This window comes from Mizuhopecten yessoensis, unplaced genomic scaffold, assembly GCF_002113885.1.
Source record: "Mizuhopecten yessoensis strain PY_sf001 unplaced genomic scaffold, ASM211388v2 scaffold213, whole genome shotgun sequence".
Taxonomy (NCBI): domain Eukaryota; kingdom Metazoa; phylum Mollusca; class Bivalvia; order Pectinida; family Pectinidae; genus Mizuhopecten; species Mizuhopecten yessoensis.
Window position 1 is genome coordinate 703727 of NW_018403434.1, and position 20526 is coordinate 724252.

Sequence of the window (20526 nt, forward strand, 5' to 3'; positions counted from 1 at the left end):
CTTGTTAAGGTGGGGAGTACCTTGTTAAGGTGGGGTGTACCTTGTTAGGGAGTACCTTGTTAAGGTGGGGAGTACCTTGTTAAGGTGGGGAGTACCTTGTTAAGGTGGGGTGTACCTTGTTAAGGAGTATCTTGTTAAGGTGGGGAGTACCTTGTTAAGGTGGGGAGTACCTGCACACTATGGAGTTGCTTGCCCATTTACAATAGTGAAGAGTCATTATACAAAAGAAATATATTTATTGTAATTTCCTTTTTTAAAATAAATCTCAGCAAGGTTTCATTCCCAGGACCTCTTGCAGTTAAATCAGGGATCAAGCTAATATCATCTACAGCACCGGACATGATACACTTTTCTGCAACATTCCTGGAAATATTTCCAAAATGTTTAAACTCCTGATAAGGCATGCAATCTATAACTGTCTTTGTACAGTGAGAGGAAATGACCTAAAATTCTAGCAGAAAAATAACATTTCAAGCCTGTATGAGGTCTGTCTACAATTGTACCATAATTGGAAAGTTTGAAACCTGCATGGAGTTAGTCTACATTCCTCAATTGATAGTATTTCTGTTGTAATTTCCTTTCATATATGCGAGACCAATTTTTATTCTGTTTTTCATAAGAGGAAGGAAAACTCTGCAGAGAAAAAAGGAAGTGTTGAGGAAGGGATGAGGGGGAGGGGGGAGGGGGTTCATATCACTTGTAAGACTAATAGTGACGATTGAAGACTAGAAGGTATTCCAGCTTCTAAAAATAAAACCAAACAGGAAAACACTGACAGTTATGTATGGAAGCAGGTATAATAGCTGTCCCCACCTCTTAAACATCTTGTACATTCATTAAACGAACAACATACTTGCATGCCAGCTATATATCATGTTGACAATCAGGTGGTATGTCTGCCTGAACTACCTTCAAGAATATGTAGATTTTAGACACTTACTCTAAGCCTGCTGATGATTGCTAGTGAATAGTTTTACTAATTTGCTGCCTCATCCAGACAGATAAATGATGCTGGGATTCTGACAAGTTCTTCTGTAAACCTGTGTAACAGGAAAGAGAATAGTGTGCTTCCACCAGGGATCAAACCCTCGATCTCCAGGTTCCTAGTCGGACACTCTACCACTGAGCTAAAAGGAAATTCCCGTTAGCTCGAAGCTAGAAGGCGTCCTTAATTCTATGTACAATTGAACACTGCCACACTTGTAAATGTCACCTCTTTATTCCATGTAATTTTGGATATGTTACTTGAAATTTGAATTCATCTTTCATTAAATGTTTGATACAAAACTGCAGAACAAAGCTTTTCACATTTAACAGTATTTCTCAGATGTGGCAGTTGTCTCCCTTAAATTATCTGAGTGCTATAAATATATATTTTATGTAATTCTGTTGATCTTACAAAGATTTCAAGTAACCTGGAAAGTCCAAACTGCCAAGTGGAAATCTTTTTGGAGAAGAGATGAAAAAACAATAACGGTCCTTATATGGTAACTGGTAAGGGCTTATAGAGATGGATTGGATTAGAGCGAGTTTCACAAAATAAATCACTAGTGTATCTTCAATATAGACATATATAAGAGTAGGAATTAAATACTTGGACACTAAATTATGTTTTAAATTTTGTCGTAAAAACTATAAATATTAGTTGTGGGACAAGCCAGGGATGCCCTTTTATAACCCAACTGTTTCCTTTTAACTGTATAGCATGACATAATAACGCTGTGTGGTCCTTGTTTGGTGACTATAAAAACACATCACATTAATAAGGTTCTATACTACATGGAATAAGATGCGAAGACCTTCATTTTTAAAAGATGTTGGGGTTTTTTTCGGCTCAACATCTTCATAACAGCTAAGGTCATGCAGTGAACCGTTCACTTAGTATATAACCCAAACCAAGATGCACGTTTCAAAATCTGATTGTTGATTTGTTGATCATTGTTATTCTTATTTAAATATCCTCGGACATAAACAATTAACACAAAACACCAAACTCCGGCAGGTATCGTGTCATATCAGTCATTGTGACAACATCACCTCTGGTAAGGACCAATTGTATGTACAGTGTAGTTTGCTTAGTCATGTTGTGCTACTATAAACTGGTGTGGACACCTCACAGACCACCTGTCTACTGACCTTGTCTCGTGATCCCTAACAACGAACCCTGTCACCATGGCAACGACACCTGCAGAGTGACTATATCAATATGACCTATCATAAAACAATACTACATATTGATGTGTTGTCGGCTCACATTGATTGTCTTTCTGTTTGGATTGTTTGCAGAAAAGTGATTTTGTGTGTTGGCAATATTATTGTGTATATTTTTATGGTTCAAAGGTCAAGGTCACCATTATTATAAAAAGAAAATCTTTGTTGTATCAGTATGAAACTTTATAAAAGTATTCAAACTGGTTTACTGAATCCTGGGTAACCTAAAGACATGAGGTGAAAGGGGGAGACAAAACAATCCAGATTTTATCCTGTGTTAGAACAGCTACCTTCATACGTTATCACTGAAAGAACAGGATGTACTGTTCTTTGATAATAATAGTTAGTTTAACAACGTACTTAGCTCACTTTTCAATTTTCGAAATTTTATGCTGTATAAATACACTCAATATTGTAAGACTGTCTATTATTTTCAATTAATTCTTTGGTTCTATAGATGTTCATGTATAACAGGAGATGAAAATTACAATAGAGCCTTGAGACCAGGATTTGAACCTGGGACCACCTAACTCTAGACGCACTCGAGGCTGGTAAAGGTCATCGGTACCAGTTGGTCAATCAGCTGCCTACAAAGAGATCTGGAAAATATCATAGGAGGTGGGGGCCAAATATATCATGGGAGGTCGGGGCCTAAAATATCATGGGTGGTGGAGGCCGAAAATATCATGGGAGGTGGGGGCTGAAAATATCATAGGAGGTGGGGGCTGAAAATATCATGGGAGGTGGGGGCCAAAAATATCATGGGAGGTGGGGGCTGAAAATATCATGGGAGGTGGGGGCCAAAAATATCATGGGAGGTGGGGACTGGGGGCAGCTGCAGGCCATGTTCATGGTTTATCATCATTTTTGTTATTGATAAAACCAATACATGTATATCTGGTTGAAGTATTGAGATGACTCTATGAATATATTAAAGTTGATGCTGATCAGTTCTGCTACAATCATACATATATACATACCATTGAGAGAGGAACGCATTGGTGTTAAATCTTGTTACACTAACCGCGTACAATGTATGGTAACAGAGATGCCTCAGATAATCCAAGCTTTAACCATTAAAGTAAGTGAAATCTCCAGCCTGTATTTCTGTACACAATATCAACCATCCTAAATGTCAGTGATACGATTGTTCCGATGTTTTCTGATGCATCTGAACAGCTGTAATTTTGCAATGAAAGTTTTGTATTTTATATTCTCTGTATGTCACTTTTGGGACAAGAATGCGTAAAACACAGAAACACTATTACATGATAGAAACAAGGTTCTCACTTCATTCTGGTTCACTTTTGAATTTACTAGTGAACTTCTGGGACTAGAATAGTGCTGGTGACCATGTTTTACATCATTAAGCTGTCAATAAATCTGTTTATAAGTGGATACTAAAAGCAGTGAAGGGTATAGTGGGAAATTCATTTGTTTTGAACAGAATGTGTGGGAAGAATGTCCAGATAGACACTCTGTATCAGAGTCACTGTGAGATAAATGGTCTTGTAGAGAGACAAAGCTTAAATTTATCACCTGCCCATGGCCCCCTAAGGTACAGATAGGCACCAGCATTTATTAGTAGCAAGGCAGGTGTCAGCTGATGGAGCCAAGGAAAACTTGACTGATTTCTGGAATTGACTGTGATTTTTGGGACACCTATTTGAGTCCTGGACTAATACTTTTCCTGCGGGACTTGCCTACATTTGGAGAACACTTTATATATATGAGGAATAGACTGTTCAATATTTCAAAAAATCATGTAAAGGACTCGTCTGAGAAAAAAAATCTGACATTGGGTTAATATTCCATTTCAGTTAGATTTTATATATTTTCATTTGTCTCGGAAATATCAACTGTAAGCAAATGTTCTATAAGGAATCTACAATTATTTTCAACCATTTTCAAACGTGTGTGGGAGAAACATGTGGACGTTCATTGATAAGCTCACATATCCGTGCATTTTCGTTTACAGTAATGCAGTAAATTTATTATAATTTCAGTGGGTAATTATGATAAGGTTGTTAATGATTGTTTAAAATTGGTGCAAGATTATACATAGGTGACCTGTTCATTCTATGGCTAAGAGTGGTCACATGACGACCCTCATGAAAATGATTGGTTATTTTTAGTGTTGTCTACTCATTGAACCTGTACATGTTCACTTTACCAAGATGTCCAGGTCCTAGCCGCTCAACCAACCTCAACAGAACAGCTACAAAGGCATGTTCTTAAGGTTACTGATAAAAAAAATCATACTCATGGTTTTAAAATATTCTTGCGTTCGTGACTTGAATTAATTTGTGTGGCAGAATTTTTAAATCTTCTTACCAATTCATGAGGAAGAGTAGCAATGATTTATAATTGATCATAAAATTGTGGATTTTAGAAAATAAAGCCTGAATAAGGATTGAAACAAGAGTTCCATTAATTGGGAGCAGAACGTTTACGGCACTGCTAGCACGAAATGTGTTTAGCGGATTTTAAGTACATTCAGCAGAACTTCAAATCGCTAGTCATGAATATTTTCATATTTTTAAATTATGAAATTATGTGGCACAAAAATAACATTATCTTTCGTATTAATTAAAAGCTATGAAACCTGTTGTAGAACAAGAACAAATTCCCTGACAAAGTGAAGTCTTAGACACAAGTTGTTCTCAGAGTGAGTAGGTTGTATCATCGACTATTTTAAATTAACACAGACTTGTCATCTGGAATAAACGTTAAATTTTATTGCGATTCGTGACCATTTAAAAGAAAGAAAATTCAAATTGAAAATAGATCTTTGTGATGGTATTCAAATTGAAAATGACTATTACACAGGTGTGGTGTGTGTTTAGGAAAAGTTTAGAAAAACCAAACATTTTGAAAATGAGATTTTCTGTATTTTTAATTTGATTAAAGAAGAGAGTCCCATAGCTCTCCCTTTATCTCCAATAAAAAAGAGTTCCAAATGTGTTCAGATTTTTATCACTTGGAGTTGCTTTCACATTTACCACAGCAGAGAGATGTTAAGAAAAACTACACTAACTTTGTTTCACAAAAAATCCATCCCTGCAATATGGATTTGATCTCAGATTGTTTCATCATAATATCGCGAAAGGGATCTTATCTACAGTATGACTGATTGTGGTATGGGTTGTGGTAATACTTTTCTGCAAATTTACTAGATATAATTTGAAAGTGCTCTGACCCCTAAAATGGCCTGTGACCTTATAATTCTTTATTTATATGAATCAAATTTAGATAAAATCTCAATTTTAACAGGAAAATAACTTTGAAAGTTTCTATATATGGTAGAGGAGTTTCTATATATGGTAGAAAAGAAGTGTATACACTTGAAATGTGAAATACATACATGTATGTAGATATAAAGGCTAGTGTAGTGATATGTCATACTAAAATTTTCCAATATGTGGTCCTACATTCTAAACGAAACATGGATTATTTTGAATAAAATAAATTAAAGAAATAGTTAAACTCATACTGCAGTATAAGAAAGTGTCGCCTTGTACAATAAACCCCTCCCGCTGAGTCTGACGAGGTTCATGGGGATATGAACACACCTTGGAGCAAAAACTATTACTGGGTCCAATGGCCGATTAATCACACAGTCTCTCCACAAGGTAAACAAAGACATCCAAAGTCAACACTCTTGTCTGCATATAGGTAATACAAGGGGATTTCCGACTCAGATTTATCAATTTCATATCCCTCTTTCATGCAGTGGTCAGACCGTCAAGACATAATCACTTAATCTTCGGTAGCTTGAGTGGGTCAAGGGTATAGCTGACTTTTAAATGCCAATTATTGGAGATAAATACCCTTCCAATTCATCTAAAAAATAGCTTGTTGTTCGGATGGTTAGGATATTGAACTGTTCAAAGCTCTAATTATAAAACGGTAGGTAGTTTTCCTGTCTCGTAGTATGGTTAATGTCTCGCGTAGCATGTCGAGATGTTAATCAATGGTGAAATAATTCATAAGTGTATACATTTAAAACCTTATTCATTGATAACAATTCATCTAAGGAAAATCGTATCACAACTGGTTTACTGAACCAATAATTCATACTTCATTACAACTCGTAGAGATAATGTATAGGCGAGTTAATAACGTATGAATTTGAGCCATTGTCAGATTGTTCTAATATTTCTTGTATGATTGAATTTCATTTTACAGCAATTAGGAATCAAATTATAAACCTATATTAATCACTTTTGTTGGAATCGTTCTGGTGGAATTAAATGGCCACAAAATAAAGGATGAGGGGAAGGGAGGGGGGGGGGGGGGGGGGGTTGATTATCTTTCAGGAAACCAGAGTTCCCAGAGAAAATCTATGAGGTTGCCAAATAGGTCAGACCCAATAACCTGTTCCCATTTGGAAATCAAACCCCTGGCTATCATTGTGAAATGGGGATGTGTTAAACAGTGTACCTGCCAATTACTGTATCTGCTGCAGCCGCTTGTAAACTGCAGAAAAAAACAGCGCTTGTAAACTTCAGGAGAAACCAGCGCTTGTAAACTGCAGAAGAAACCAGCACTTATAAACTGCAGAAGAAACCAGTGCTTGTAAACTTCAGAAGAAACCAGCACTTGCAAACTTCAAAAGAAACCAGCGCTTGTAAACTGCAGAAGAAACCAGCACTTATAAACTGCAGAAGAAACCAGTGCTTGTAAACTTCAGAAGAAACCAGCACTTGCAAACTTCAAAAGAAACCAGCGCTTGTAAACTGCAGAAGAAACCAGCGCTTGTAAACTGCAGAAGAAACCAGCGCTTGTAAACTGCAGAAGAAATTAGACATCAAAAGTTCCAGATTGGACAGTATATCACTGTCGTAGTATTGCTAAACACACTGGCTTAAATATTGACCATTTTTAAAAGGACACATTATGATATTGAAGCGGTCACCTGTAAGGGCACCCCTATAAATTACAACTATGACGGGGAAATGCAAGTCTAGACTACCAGCTGGATGTTTGAGAAATGCATTTTGTATATGCCGTTGTGACGGGCTGTAAATTTAACCTGCTAAACTGTTTGTCCAGATAAACCTTAAGTGTTTGATCAACAATATGATCTATGTGTAACAGATCTCTACAAGTCTCACAACAAACAATCCCCTCCAATATTTGTACAGCATATAGTAAACTTCAAATCAGTGTTTTACTAAGCCAAGTTTTACAGACAAATACAGGCTGGCCCCCCTACCAAAATGAGGAATATCTTCAATATTTCCATAAAAATATTATTTTCCCAATTCCCAATTCATGTAGGAAGAGGCTGCTGTTAAGTTTAGGTATAAAAACCACAGTCAAATACTAACCCTCATTCCTGAATCCTGTTGCAGGATATACATGGATGTAATTCAGAATTAAAATGCTGATCATGTGTGAAAAATATGTGATATGTGGAAAATGGAACCTTTCTTTAATTGGAAATGATAGGTTAGCTTAATAACATTATTTTCAAATATTTTTACCTGGCTCCATAATCTTGGATTTGCTTGTTTTGTAATTCAACAGGAGTTCCATTACTTTCAACTAACGATGTATCATAAATTGCATTGCTCATTTTCTATGTTTTAATCGTTTTGTGGGGAAAAAGACTCAAGACTAGAATTTAGACATGAAAATTAATGGTGTCAGGGGGAAAAGATATGCATTTTGAATATGGATTTTAGCGGCGTAGGGCGAACGTTTGCCTGGGCTAAATTTCCCGATATTCAGTATTTTGTCTTGTTGCAATCGGTCATTTTTGTTGAATGACCTGCATTATCTTTATCATTATAGGTAAAAATACTGCAAACAAAAAAAGCAAATCTAGATTATGTGTTGACTGTCACCATCATTGTCAATAAAATCAATAACACTGAGTTGCATCTTTTTAAGTGTTGAACTCTAGCTGAATGTAGTGCCAGTCTGCCCTCCCCAAAGCGAGCCTGTACCCTGTCACTTCGAGACAATGGCCACCGCCTCCCGTCACACAGAACCGTTCATACCTTTGTTAGCACTGTAGGAACAGGTAGACATAAGTTAGATATTATCCATCAGACAGACAGTGTCTATTAACCACCTAGTGTACAGGTATTATCAGTCTGGGACGAGATGTTGCAGATAAATTATCTAAACATCACTCGTTTCTCAATCAGGGTATGTAAGGTGTTACATGTATTTAACATAAAAAATTACAGTGACTCTTTCTTTTATCATAACCTCGTCAATTTCTGAACATGTCTCCGTAAAGTCCCTACATCGCATATTTCTTGTGGGTATAGTCTGAGGTTGCTTCAGTTGACCATTTACTTTTAACAGTTTTAGAAGACAAATCATATAATTTTTCCTGAGTGTTGGAGAGTCAAAACATCTGTCAAATAGACCTGTCCTTTAGAATTTATGAGTCGAATCTCATAATGGGGAGTTAGATAGTGGAGGGGGCCTACTGAAAGCCCTGTTGCTGTACATCATGGTCCATTATATCACGATGAAGAAGTTTACAACTGGGGGGCTAAACAAGCCATGTAGACACACTTACAAACCCTAGCTAGGACTTAATTCTTCCATCTACAGGACATGTCCCCAAATAGACCCTCATTACGACCACCTTACACATTTCCTATGGGTATAGTACATCATGGTTCATTATATAAAGCTGATGACACCTAACTGGCTAAACAAGCCAGGTAAACAGTCACACAAGATAATGATGTGGAGGACAAATATAGATAGCATTGTTATACAAGCTCAAGTTTTGTCCACATTTTATTTTTGTTCATCTTCTTTTGAAATTGTTCTTATTATATATAGCCCTTCCCATATTTAGATCAGTTGATAGCGTGTAAGGGGTACGGGTCACTGCACAGGTATATCACGAGTGATAAAATGTGCTAATTACATACCCAGGTATACAACTTTTATCTACGGAGATTCAGGATGAGGATTGGAGATATGTATGGGGATCCCTCTTTTGTCATCCTCTATTAGCTTAATGGAGTGGACATAAGGATGAGATTCTAGGTTAGGAGCCACCAGCGCTGTGTGTAAATAGCCATTGGATATTGTATATGGACACTGTTAGTGGTTCTGAACTAGGAATTAGTTGTCATTGTTTGATCCTTCCTCAATAGATTATTATACAGTATATAGACATTGTCTGATACTTCCTCAATAGATTATTATACAGTGTAAAGACATTGTCTGATCCTTCCTCATCGATTATTATACAGTATATAGACATTTTCTGATCCTTCCTCAATAGATTATTATACAGTGTAAAGACATTGTCTGATCCTGCCTCAATAGATTATTATACAGTATAGACATTGTCTGATTCTTCCTCAATAGATTATTATACAGTGTAAAGACATTGTCTGATCCTTCCTCAACAGATTATTATACAGCATATAGACATTGTCTGATACTTCCTCAATAGATTATTATACAGTGTAAAGACATTGTCTGATCCTTCCTCAACAGATTATTATACAGCATATAGACATTGTCTGATACTTCCTCAATAGATTATTATACAGTGTAAAGACATTGTCTGATCCTTCCTCAACAGATTATTATACAGCATATAGACATTGTCTGATACTTCCTCAATAGATTATTATACAGTGTAAAGACATAGTCTGATCCTTCCTCAATAGATTGTTTTACAGTATATAGACATTGTCTGATACTTCCTCAATAGATTATTTTACAGTATATAGACATTGTCTGATACTTCCTCAATAGATTATTATACAGTATATAGACATTGTTGGTGGTTCAAATTCCTAACTTGCAGTTGATACCATTGTCCCAATAAATCTCCATAATCAATACTATATAAAGATGTAACTTGGGAATATTACACACGCCATTAAGACCTCCTGTCTATCACTACAATATATATAATAGGCCATCATTTAGATAATTCCAACATTGCCGTTTATCGTAATGATAAAAACCTGTTTATAATGAATACCTATTTTGCTTTCTCAAGTCAGTGTTAACAAGACATGCTTAGACTTGTTTACACCTGCAGTGAATTCAATAAAACAGACACTTGTCGACATATGATAGATCATTTTGCAAGGATTTGATGTATTATGCACTCTAAAGTACATGCATAGTAAAATAATTTTATGTCAAAAGTTATAACAGATAAAACAAACTCACAAAAACCAATCTTTTTGACTATGATTGAAAATAAAGAAATTACCTTTCTGTGCCCAAAAAAAAGATTGAGAGCCTGGTGTTGATAAAATGTGTTTTGAAAGCTTGATAGACAATATAAGATGTATAAGAGAGATTTTGAAATATGCTAATTCTGTTCCTGCACAGCCATGTGTAAACAGGTTGATGGTTAGTATGTATACCTGATCCAGTAACTGGATCGCTACAGTGACCCTAGTTCTGACCTAGAATCTCAACACAAACTAACTATCCGGGTACATCCAAATGTCCTGATGTTTACTTCATATAATCAACAGCAGCATATAACATTTATATATATGTTATTTATTGCAGCTTTGTTACCTAAGACAATAGAAAGTGCAAGTTAATGACTCGGTATGGCCAAGCAGGTTCTCCCTAGGATTAAAGACATAGGACATTTCTCCAATAATTAATGACTCGGTATGGCCAAGCAGGTTCTCCCAAGGATTAAAGACATAGGGCATTTCTCCAATAATTGATGACTCGGTATGGCCAAGCAGGTTCTCCCCAGGATTAAAGACATAGGGCATTTCTCCAATAATTAATGACTCGGCATGGCCAAGCCGGTTCTCCCTAAGATTAAAGACATAGGACATTTTTCCAATAATTAATGACTCGGTATGGCCAAGAAGGTTCTCCCAAGGATTAAAGACATAGGGCATTTCTCCAATAATTGATGGCTCGGTATGGCCAAGCAGGTTCTCCCCAGGATTAAAGACAAGGGGCATTTCTCCAATAATTGATGACTCGGTATGGCCAAGCAGGTTCTCCCCAGGATGAAAGACATAGGACATTTCTCCAATAATTAATTACTCGGTATGGCCAAGCAGGTTCTCCCTAAGATTAAAGACATAGGACATTTTTCCAATAATTAATGACTCGGTATGGCCAAGCAGGTGCTCCCAAGGATTAAAGACATAGGGCATTTCTCCAATAATTGATGGCTCGGTATGGCCAAGCAGGTTCTCCCCAGGATTAAATACAAAGGGCATTTCTCCAATAATTAATGACTCGGCATGGCCAAGCCGGTTCTCCCTAAGATTAAAGACATAGGACATTTTTCCAATAATTAATGACTCGGTATGGCCAAGCAGGTTCTCCCTAGGATTAAAGACATAGGGCATTTCTCCAATAATACCATACACGTACTTGCAAACTTTTCAAATTTTTGTATATAAAAAAAACTCTCTTGACTGGTGATATCTAAAAAAAATAATAGCCAAAATCAAAATTTAGGAACTTTGATGATTTCAAAATAAATACTGGCTTGTTAATAGTGTCTAAGGTTGTTGGTGACCTACATATTTACCTGTATTTTACACCCAGACACCACTCGTGAATCAGGATATGCTATTTGGGCACCTGGGGCCATATTCATAAAACCATCTTCATACTTATTCTGTGCTCCAACTCGAATTCTGTGCCCAATACATTTTAAAAAAATCACAATTGTCCATGATTTCGAAGAATTTTTGATAGACTTGTAGCCAAATACTATTTTCATTATTAACACTGACTTTTTTACTCTGTTTAGTGATTAGAGCACATTTACAGAATCCATGCTTGGGCATGAGAAGGGTTTCATGAATATAGACCCAGGTTTTGCCTCTAGAATTTTTAGTTTTGTCTTTTTTTTTCATTACGACATGTTTCCATTTGATTTGATGTTTTCCTGGCCAGTGCTGTTGTCTTCTTGTATCAACTTTCCTATTTTGTGTTCATATGTTGATTCTGTAGTATAAATGTTCCTATTTTACCTCTGAAATTATTATATAACTGGCGCATTACATCAAACATATGTGTCATAACGATTTATGTTACTGTTACAGGAATGGTCTAAGATGACGTCATTCCACCATTACCCGTGGGTGGTTGCCATGGTGATGTGGCTGTGCGTCCTCGGTAACAATGCTGAGGAGAGCCCTCCCATGCATCACCTGGTGCTGTTAGAGAACCTTCCACCCGAGTTTAACCACACCTCCAACCCCGAAATCGTCATCCGTACCAACTACAGCGTAAGTCTTCCTACTTTTCTATACTTCCCGGAGTAAGACACGCCTACGTAAATATCATGGATTATAACATGTTGTGAACTTTTTCACCAGGTTATACACTGTAGCTATAGGCTATCACAGGTTATTACAAGTAAAAATTGTTTAACTGGTGTAATGTCAGTGTAGTAGGACCAGGAATAGTGATAAATATAGTGCTGTCGCTGGGACTCGAACCCGCAACCCTTGGCTCTCCAGCCCGATGCTCAACCGGTGAGCTATAGGGAAATTACCTACAGCTGAGGCTTGTAAGGCAACCTAATCATTTCAGGTACAACCTCCACCTTTATCAGACTAAATTAGAAATATCATAGGACAAATTTGAACTATGCACAAATGTTCACATTTAGGACATTTTGGATGTGTTGTTACAGTAACTATATGAGATATTCCACCTTCACCTTTGCCAGATGAGTTGTCCTAACTTGTGCTGAATCTTATTGCTGTAATTTAAGGCAATAAAATATGTTTAAATCAGATGAGTTTCAGAACTTGTCTGGCAGAAGAAATGAGTTGTAACACACACTCATACAAAGGTCAATTTGTCTTTTATGAATAAAAAATACAAATCTGATCTTTATTTAAATTGGACATTTCCAGCCATATTAATAGTAACTAAACATGTTTAAAGGAGAAGTAAAGTGGTTCATGTATTTCTTTGTGGTCCTTATGTATTTGTGTAGTTCCTGTATTTCTGTGTGGTCCTTATGTATGTGTGTAGTTCCTGTATTTCTGTGTGGTCCTTATGTATGTGTGTAGTTACTGAACCGTTTGTGGTGCTTATTGTATGCAGTTGAATGTAGTTAATCTGGAACATTTGTTCCTTAACTAAACACAGCTTTTGCAGATCATTTTAACTTTGTAAGAGAACACTTTGTAAATGAACTTAAGCAGGATAAATTAATTATTGTTGTTTATCGAGTGTTGAGCCACACACCTAAGTGTCACGGGTGATCATGATGTTATTGAACTATGCCTGATAACTTGACCAGCAACATTCTAAGGAAACATGACTGTTTGTTCACGATAAAACTCTGCCAGAAAGGACCACTAATATCTCTATTGAATTCTTCACTAGAATATAATTCAATTCTCACATATATTATTAGATAATTAAATTAAATTACAGTATGTTTCCAGGAGGTTGTAATAAGCCTTTCTCAAACATATACTCCATTATTTCTTGTTTGATTTTAAATCCAAAACCCATTTTAAACCCTGGTGACTCTTTCCAGTTACAAATTGTTCCTAAAGCTGCAGTTTGCCAGTACAACATGTAATATTAGAAAGCAAAGTTATTTCAGTCTGTGATTTGTAGACTGAAGACATGTTTACTAGGCAGAACTCCTGTACTGGGGGGTGCTATTTTAACTTTAACTATCTCTTTAGTGTAATCAGGGTTTCCGTGTGAATGAAATTTGTTTAAGCAGAAAGCAATTGCGATGTGGATGGGTATATTTATGACATCATGAATGTTTAAGGGAGGGTAAGTACTCTAAAAGTTCATAAAACTGAGAAAAAACTGAAACAGTTCTCACGGTTAAGGAGCTGTTTATGTTGAAAAATTTGTGTATCTAGACACTTTTGTTCCCCAAAAAAACATCTGTGTATCTGGACACTTTTGTTCCCCAAAAAAAACATTTGCGTATCTGGACACTTTTGTTCCCCAAAAAAACATTTGTGGAGAATTGTTTCTTTCATAAAGAGATTTTTTTCTTTTTCTTTTTCTTTTTCTTTTTCTTTTTACGAGTTTGCTGGATAAGCGGAGGCCATAATTGAGACTAACATTGTTTCAAAAAGGTTTGTTTCCATGGAGATGAATTGTAGAATGCCTTTATTTGGTAATATTTGCTTATGCTGAGCAAAGCCACTATACTAGACCTACCATAGGCAGCTGTGGTTTATGAGAGCTTATATAAACCTCATGTGATCATGGTGGCGTCATTACATAATGTTATAATCATCACGTTGGACATAGCAAAAACTGGCTGTAGACTATTAATTGTTGAAGATAGCGGGCGGATACTGGCTGTAAACTATTGTTGAAGATAGCGGGCGGATACTGGCTGTAGACTATTAATTGTTGAAGATAGAGGGCGGATACTGGCTGAACTAAAGGCTTTTCCATTAAAAATCAACTTTTTTCTAATGTTAAAAAGAACTAGGAAGTTTAAATATCATTTCATTGTCGAAGTCAGTGGAAAAGATCAATGAAATTACTGAACTACATTCTGTTCAGTGTTTTAGTCCTTCAATTCGTCACAGGATTATACGACTGTAAATCGGAACATAATTATATTGTTTATCATTAAGCATTCCTAATAGAGATATTAAAAAAACAAAAAGTACTCTAATGACAAAATTGAATTAAGCTAAATTAAATAAGGTTTATAGATTGATATTACTTGTTAAGGTCATGCAGGGTTTAACTGGAAGTCAGATGGAGAAACCTCTGGGATCTGTAGAAGGGTAATAGCTATATTGGTTGTCAGGCTAGCATCGTCAGTCAATATCTTTAATAATGGTATAAGTGAATTGATATGCATATATTTGAAATGACAATGTGAACAATGATCTTGGTGTAGTAGGTATGTCGAGCTATGTACCGTATTAAATAGAGATGGTAAAATTACATAAACACTAATTTATTTCATGGAAGCTTTTACAGTAGTTGGGCTGGCTTATTTCACTGGTAGACAGTAGTACAGGTCAAAACTATAGGTTACCCATGTTGAAATAATTGTTAGTGGAGCATGCCTTCATTATACTTACAAAAGAAGTATTTTTAATTTTGCTGGTAAACAGTTGTTTTTAGGTCACCTGAGACAAAGTCTCAAGTGACCTATTGTGATCGCCTTTTGTCCGTCGTCGTCCGTCGTGCGTCCGTAAACAATTTACATTTTTCGACTTCTTCTCCAAAACCCCTGAACCAATTTCAATGAAATTTTGCAGGGACCTTCCATTGACAAAGGTCAACAAAAATAGTTGCCGGTTTAGTCCCAAGCCCCCAGGGGACTGAGGGGCGGCGCCAAAAAGGGTAAAATTGACTAAAATTTCAAAAATCTTCTTCTCAAGACCCAGATATGGTAGAATCAAATACTCTTCATAGATGGAAGGGTCTTAAGATGCTTTACCAAAGTGTGAATTTCTTGACCCTGGGGTCTCACATTTCCCCCTGGGAAGGGGGTAAACTTTACTAAAGTTTATATAGGGAAATCACATTTTGTACCAACATTTGTTTAATTTCCACTGGAAGTAATTCAATTTGGGTTAGCATTATCAGTATTAGGTAGCCGTTTGATAATAAGCACATATGAGTCCTGAATGACCCCCAGGGGCTGATGGGTGGGGCCAAAAAGGGTTGAATTGACTGAAATTTCAAAGATCTTCTTCTCAAGACCCAGATATGGTAGAATCAAATACTCTTCTTAGATGGAAGGGTCTTAAGATGCTTTACCAAAATTGTGAATTTCTTAACTCTGGGGTCTCGCGTTTCCCCCTGGGGAGGGGGTAAACTTTACTATAGTTTATATAGGGAAATCAAATTTTGGACCAACATTTGTTTAATTTCCATTGGAAGTAATTCAATTTGGGTTCGCATTATCAGTATTAGGTAGCCGTTTGATAATAAGCACATATGAGCCCTGACTGGTCCCCAGGGGCTGATGGGTGGGGCCAAAAAGGGTTGAATTGACTGAAATTTCAAAAATCTTCTTCTCAAGACCCAGATATGGTAGAATCAAATACTCTTCATAGATGGAAGGGTCTTGAGGTTTATGACCCTAGGGTCTCACGTTTACACCCTGGGGAAGGAGGAGGTGGGGGGGCAACATTTATTATGGTTTATAATGGCAAATGATACTTTGAATATTACATGTTAATAACTTGATTGGAATTATAACCTTGAGTTGACAGTTTGATACCTTGAAAATTTTGAGCCAGCCCTACCCCCAAGGGCTGTAGGGTGGGGCCCAAAGGAGTCAGTGTGCTAAAATTTCTTCATATTCCTTGTTTAGAATCAGAGATGCTAGTTTCAAATACTTTTTAGTCTGAAATCTGTATGCTAGATATTGAATAAGTTGGTTTTATTGTTTTTTGTCACTTAGGATGATATTTCTGTTCATGTTAAAAACAAAATCAACTCTCTGTATAAATATATCAGGTGACCGTTAAGGCCCATGGGCCTCTTGTTAGTTCTCCAGTTGTTCTATCAGAGGGAATATAGATTTGCACTCACCTGTCAGTCTTACCATGAGTCACATTGTCTGGGGAACTAATCTCCTACAATCAGTCACCTACAATTGACAAATATACTGTATGTATACCTCTTGGGATGGTGGAGTGTGGCTAGTGAAATAGGGTCTAGTGCCTGACTTTATTCAGAGTTATTGCCCTTTCTTCACATCGTGTCACTTTGTCACATGAACATATCATGTATTGTACTCTGATTTCTACAATTGCTAAGTTTTGTATGTGAGTACCTCATGGGGTGAGGTAATGTCACATCTGATATTTGATCTATTGCCCCACATTATAAAGAATTATAAAATGGCCTTTTTTCATGTCTAGATTTTGTCCAATTTCTACCTACGTATGTGGCACCCTGTTAGATTTGTCAATTTATTTTAATTCTTTATATTCCTAAGATTCAGTTGAAATATACTGAGTCTAATTAGTATTAATTTGTGTCGTTGATTTTAATCCGTAATCAGCACTCCATATTCGCTGTCGCTGTCGCCTAGTCTCGTGTGTTACTTTCATTTTGAATGGAATGTATGTGAGTGTGACGTAATTGTGAATGTTATTGTATACCTGTTTGACCAGTGACAAACTGACATCTGACACCTGTCGCATTGCGCGATATTTCCCGCGTTAATGTTTTCTTTGCTTCTCTATCCTTTCTTTTCTTTTCACTTCCTATCTGCTCCTCGTAGAGGCAACATCGCCATATAGATATATACCTCGCGGAATAAAGAGAGATACGCACAGAACTTACTATTCAACATGATTGTACTGGTTGATCCCCGTTACCACATACAGGGGAAATAAATTACCCACTCAACAAAGACATGGTACTCGTCGTTTTTGTAAAAGAACCCACACATTCATCAAACTTTATTGATTGTTTATTGAATTGTTGATTTTCTTTATTGTTTATTTTGTATAAAAATATGATAATGATAATCTTTGACCATTTGGGGACTATAGATTGCTTGTAATTCTTTGACATGATTGAAAATAATGGATTCTACAAGTCATATTGCCTCCATTGTCCTTGTTTAAATGGAAGATTCCTGGGCTTATTACCAGGCATGGGCTTATTACCAGGCATGGGCTTATTACCAGGCATGGGCTTATTACCAGGCAGGGGCTTATTACCAGGCATGGGTTTATTACCAGGCATTGGCCTATTACCAGGCAAGGGTTTATTACCAGGCATGGGTTTATTACCAGGCATGGGCTTAATACCAGGCATGGGCTTTTTACCAGGCATGGGCTTATTACCAGGCATGGGTTTATTTCCAGGCATGGGTTTATTACCAGGCATGGGCTTATTACCAGGCAAGGGTTTATTACCAGGCATGGGTTTATTACCAGGCATGGACTTATTACCAGGCATGGGCTTAATACCGGGCATATGGGCTTATTACCAGGCATAGGGGCTTATCAAAGATAAAGCACAATATGATTTACAGTAAAACCCTGCTAACTCAAACTAGTGGGGACCAGATCAATTGTTCGAGGAATACATAATATTCGACGAATCTCAGGTTTGTCTGACATTGTCATGTTTTGATCAGGTGATAGAGGCATCTTTATAAAGTTGTTAGATTTGTGATCTATGCCTGATCTTACATCTTTAAGAAACACTGATATATGTTACAAGGAGTTTTGGTCCCTGTTCTTATAACCTGTGATCTCTTGCCTATGTGATGTGGTTGTAATCTGATAAGAAGGAATCAGCAGCGACGACTAGGCAGATGTTGTCATGGGTATCCATGCTGTGTTCAGGTTCTCCAAGGTCATCATTTGTCTGTAATTGAATTTTTGAGCTTTAATGGTGACAGTTCTGATGTTGAACAGACACTATGATGTATTTTAAAATTGATCTTCCATAAAACACTTCATATTTTGAAGCTAAATCTGCTTAAGTGCTGTTGGGTCTGGCATCTATGATAAAGAATATATGTGTATGATGCAATTATTTTCAATCACAGATGCAACACAATTTTCCTTGTACGCTGGGGACATACCCTCCTTATTATCTAATATCCATGGTTACATGTAACGCTGTCAAATAATAGTTACTAGACCTCACAGCCAACCATATTTTATTATACTGTAACTTGAATGCTTTAAACACCTTTCTTAGTGTCAAAATTCCCCCAGGAATAAGTAATGAAATTTGAATTTAAAAATTTAAGATAATTTGATTGTATTTTGATTCACTTCAAACTGTTATCCCAGTAGACAGCGAGCTAACCAGTGTCACATGGTTACTCTTTGTGTATAGGATCATGAGAGTCTCCTATCAAATCAAAGATTCTCAGGTTTTCTTCAAGTAGTCAACTATTTATAAGTGAAGCAAGTATTTCCTAGTATAACCCTTTCAACCCTAGGTAACATAGTAGACTCTGCCATACATTTATCAGGATGAGTCCGTTATGGTCTACAGTGGTGAAAGGGATAACAGACACTGTACACTGTTGTCCATTCCCAATATAGGACTACTGGTCGAATTGATCTACTTTCTGTGGAAGCTATATTTTTAGTTTCTGATGCAGGTGAAGCAATGGTAGAATACATGGTTGTATGCATGGGTATGACATGGCCACGTACAATATGGTATCCTCTTTTTACTATACAGCTTGTCATATTTCTACATGAAAGTCGAAGGCCATGTAGCTTTATATTTGGTATGATATAACACAGCATCTTTTTCTGAAATTACCAGCAACAGTGGGTGTTTGGCATTAAAAAATTTAATGTTAAGAGAATTCCTTAGCAACCACTGGTTTGATTGGATACATCTTATATACAGACAATTGCACTGGGTGCTAATGGTTTTTGACTCACCCTCTATATCGCTTTGATTACACGAGGCGATGCCTCCTATACCATCTCCACATTTGGTGATCTCAGCTACATCACGCACACCATAACCATTTGTACTACATCATTATTTCTCTTCCAATGTATGATGGGCTACAGTTTCTTCTGCATTTTAACCTCCACACCAGAACAATATTGCATAAGATGTTGTATTACAGGACAAATATTACGACCAAATCATAAAGAATGAACTATTGTCCTAAAAGATTTCAATGGAAGATTGAACTTAAATATAAATATATCAATCCTAGTTCACTTTGAAGTTAGATATTTCATCTGTTCAAAGAAATCATGAAGCCATCAGCTAATTAGATCACAGCGCCCTACTTAGATCACAGCAGCCTAATTAGATCACAGCAGCCTAATTAGATCTGCACAGATTTGGCTGAGCATCAAACTTCATTGGGCAACTCTTTAAATTTGAATGCAATGAATTGAAAGGTCTTTTCTGATTGGTCAATAATGAAAGTGACATCTTCCCATGTGACAATGTGACAATGTAACATCCTACAGCGATTTTTTTTTTTTTATTGTAATTTTTAATTTTTAATATTCTACGCATAAAATGTGTTAAAAATATATGAGAAGTATAAAGTGTACATTCTCTTTATAAAAAAAAAAATTAAAAAAAAAAAAATCACAGTTGAAATTTCACCCTTAATCACCAATGAAATCTGTTCTCGCCCATTGCTAATTTCCTATCCTACAGAGTGTACTTTTTTTCAGGCATTTCATAAATTAACCCTCATTACAAACGACAAATAGGTGAACGTTATTCTGCAGGCAACATGGCCCAGTATTAATATAATAGTTCCCTTCTGTTACCACCATAAGTAGTACTAGGATTGTCAACACCTCTATGATAACAGCTTCCGTGATTTTATAGTTTTTACACATTTCAACGGTACTCATTATATTTTCAATTACAGGGCACTTCGTT

The 20526-nt window shown here is 36.4% G+C and overlaps 1 protein-coding gene across 1 annotated transcript in view; it reads left to right on the forward strand.

Annotated features, from left to right (window-relative positions):
- LOC110466072 overlaps positions 1 to 20526 on the forward strand; it is a 77135-nt gene that overhangs the window by 2251 nt on the left and 54358 nt on the right. Inside the window, exon 2 of the mRNA XM_021522393.1 lies at positions 12252 to 12437. Within this exon, the coding sequence (XP_021378068.1) occupies positions 12264 to 12437 (174 nt within the window). The 5' untranslated portion in view covers positions 12252 to 12263. The remainder of the gene's footprint in view (positions 1 to 12251; positions 12438 to 20526) is intronic.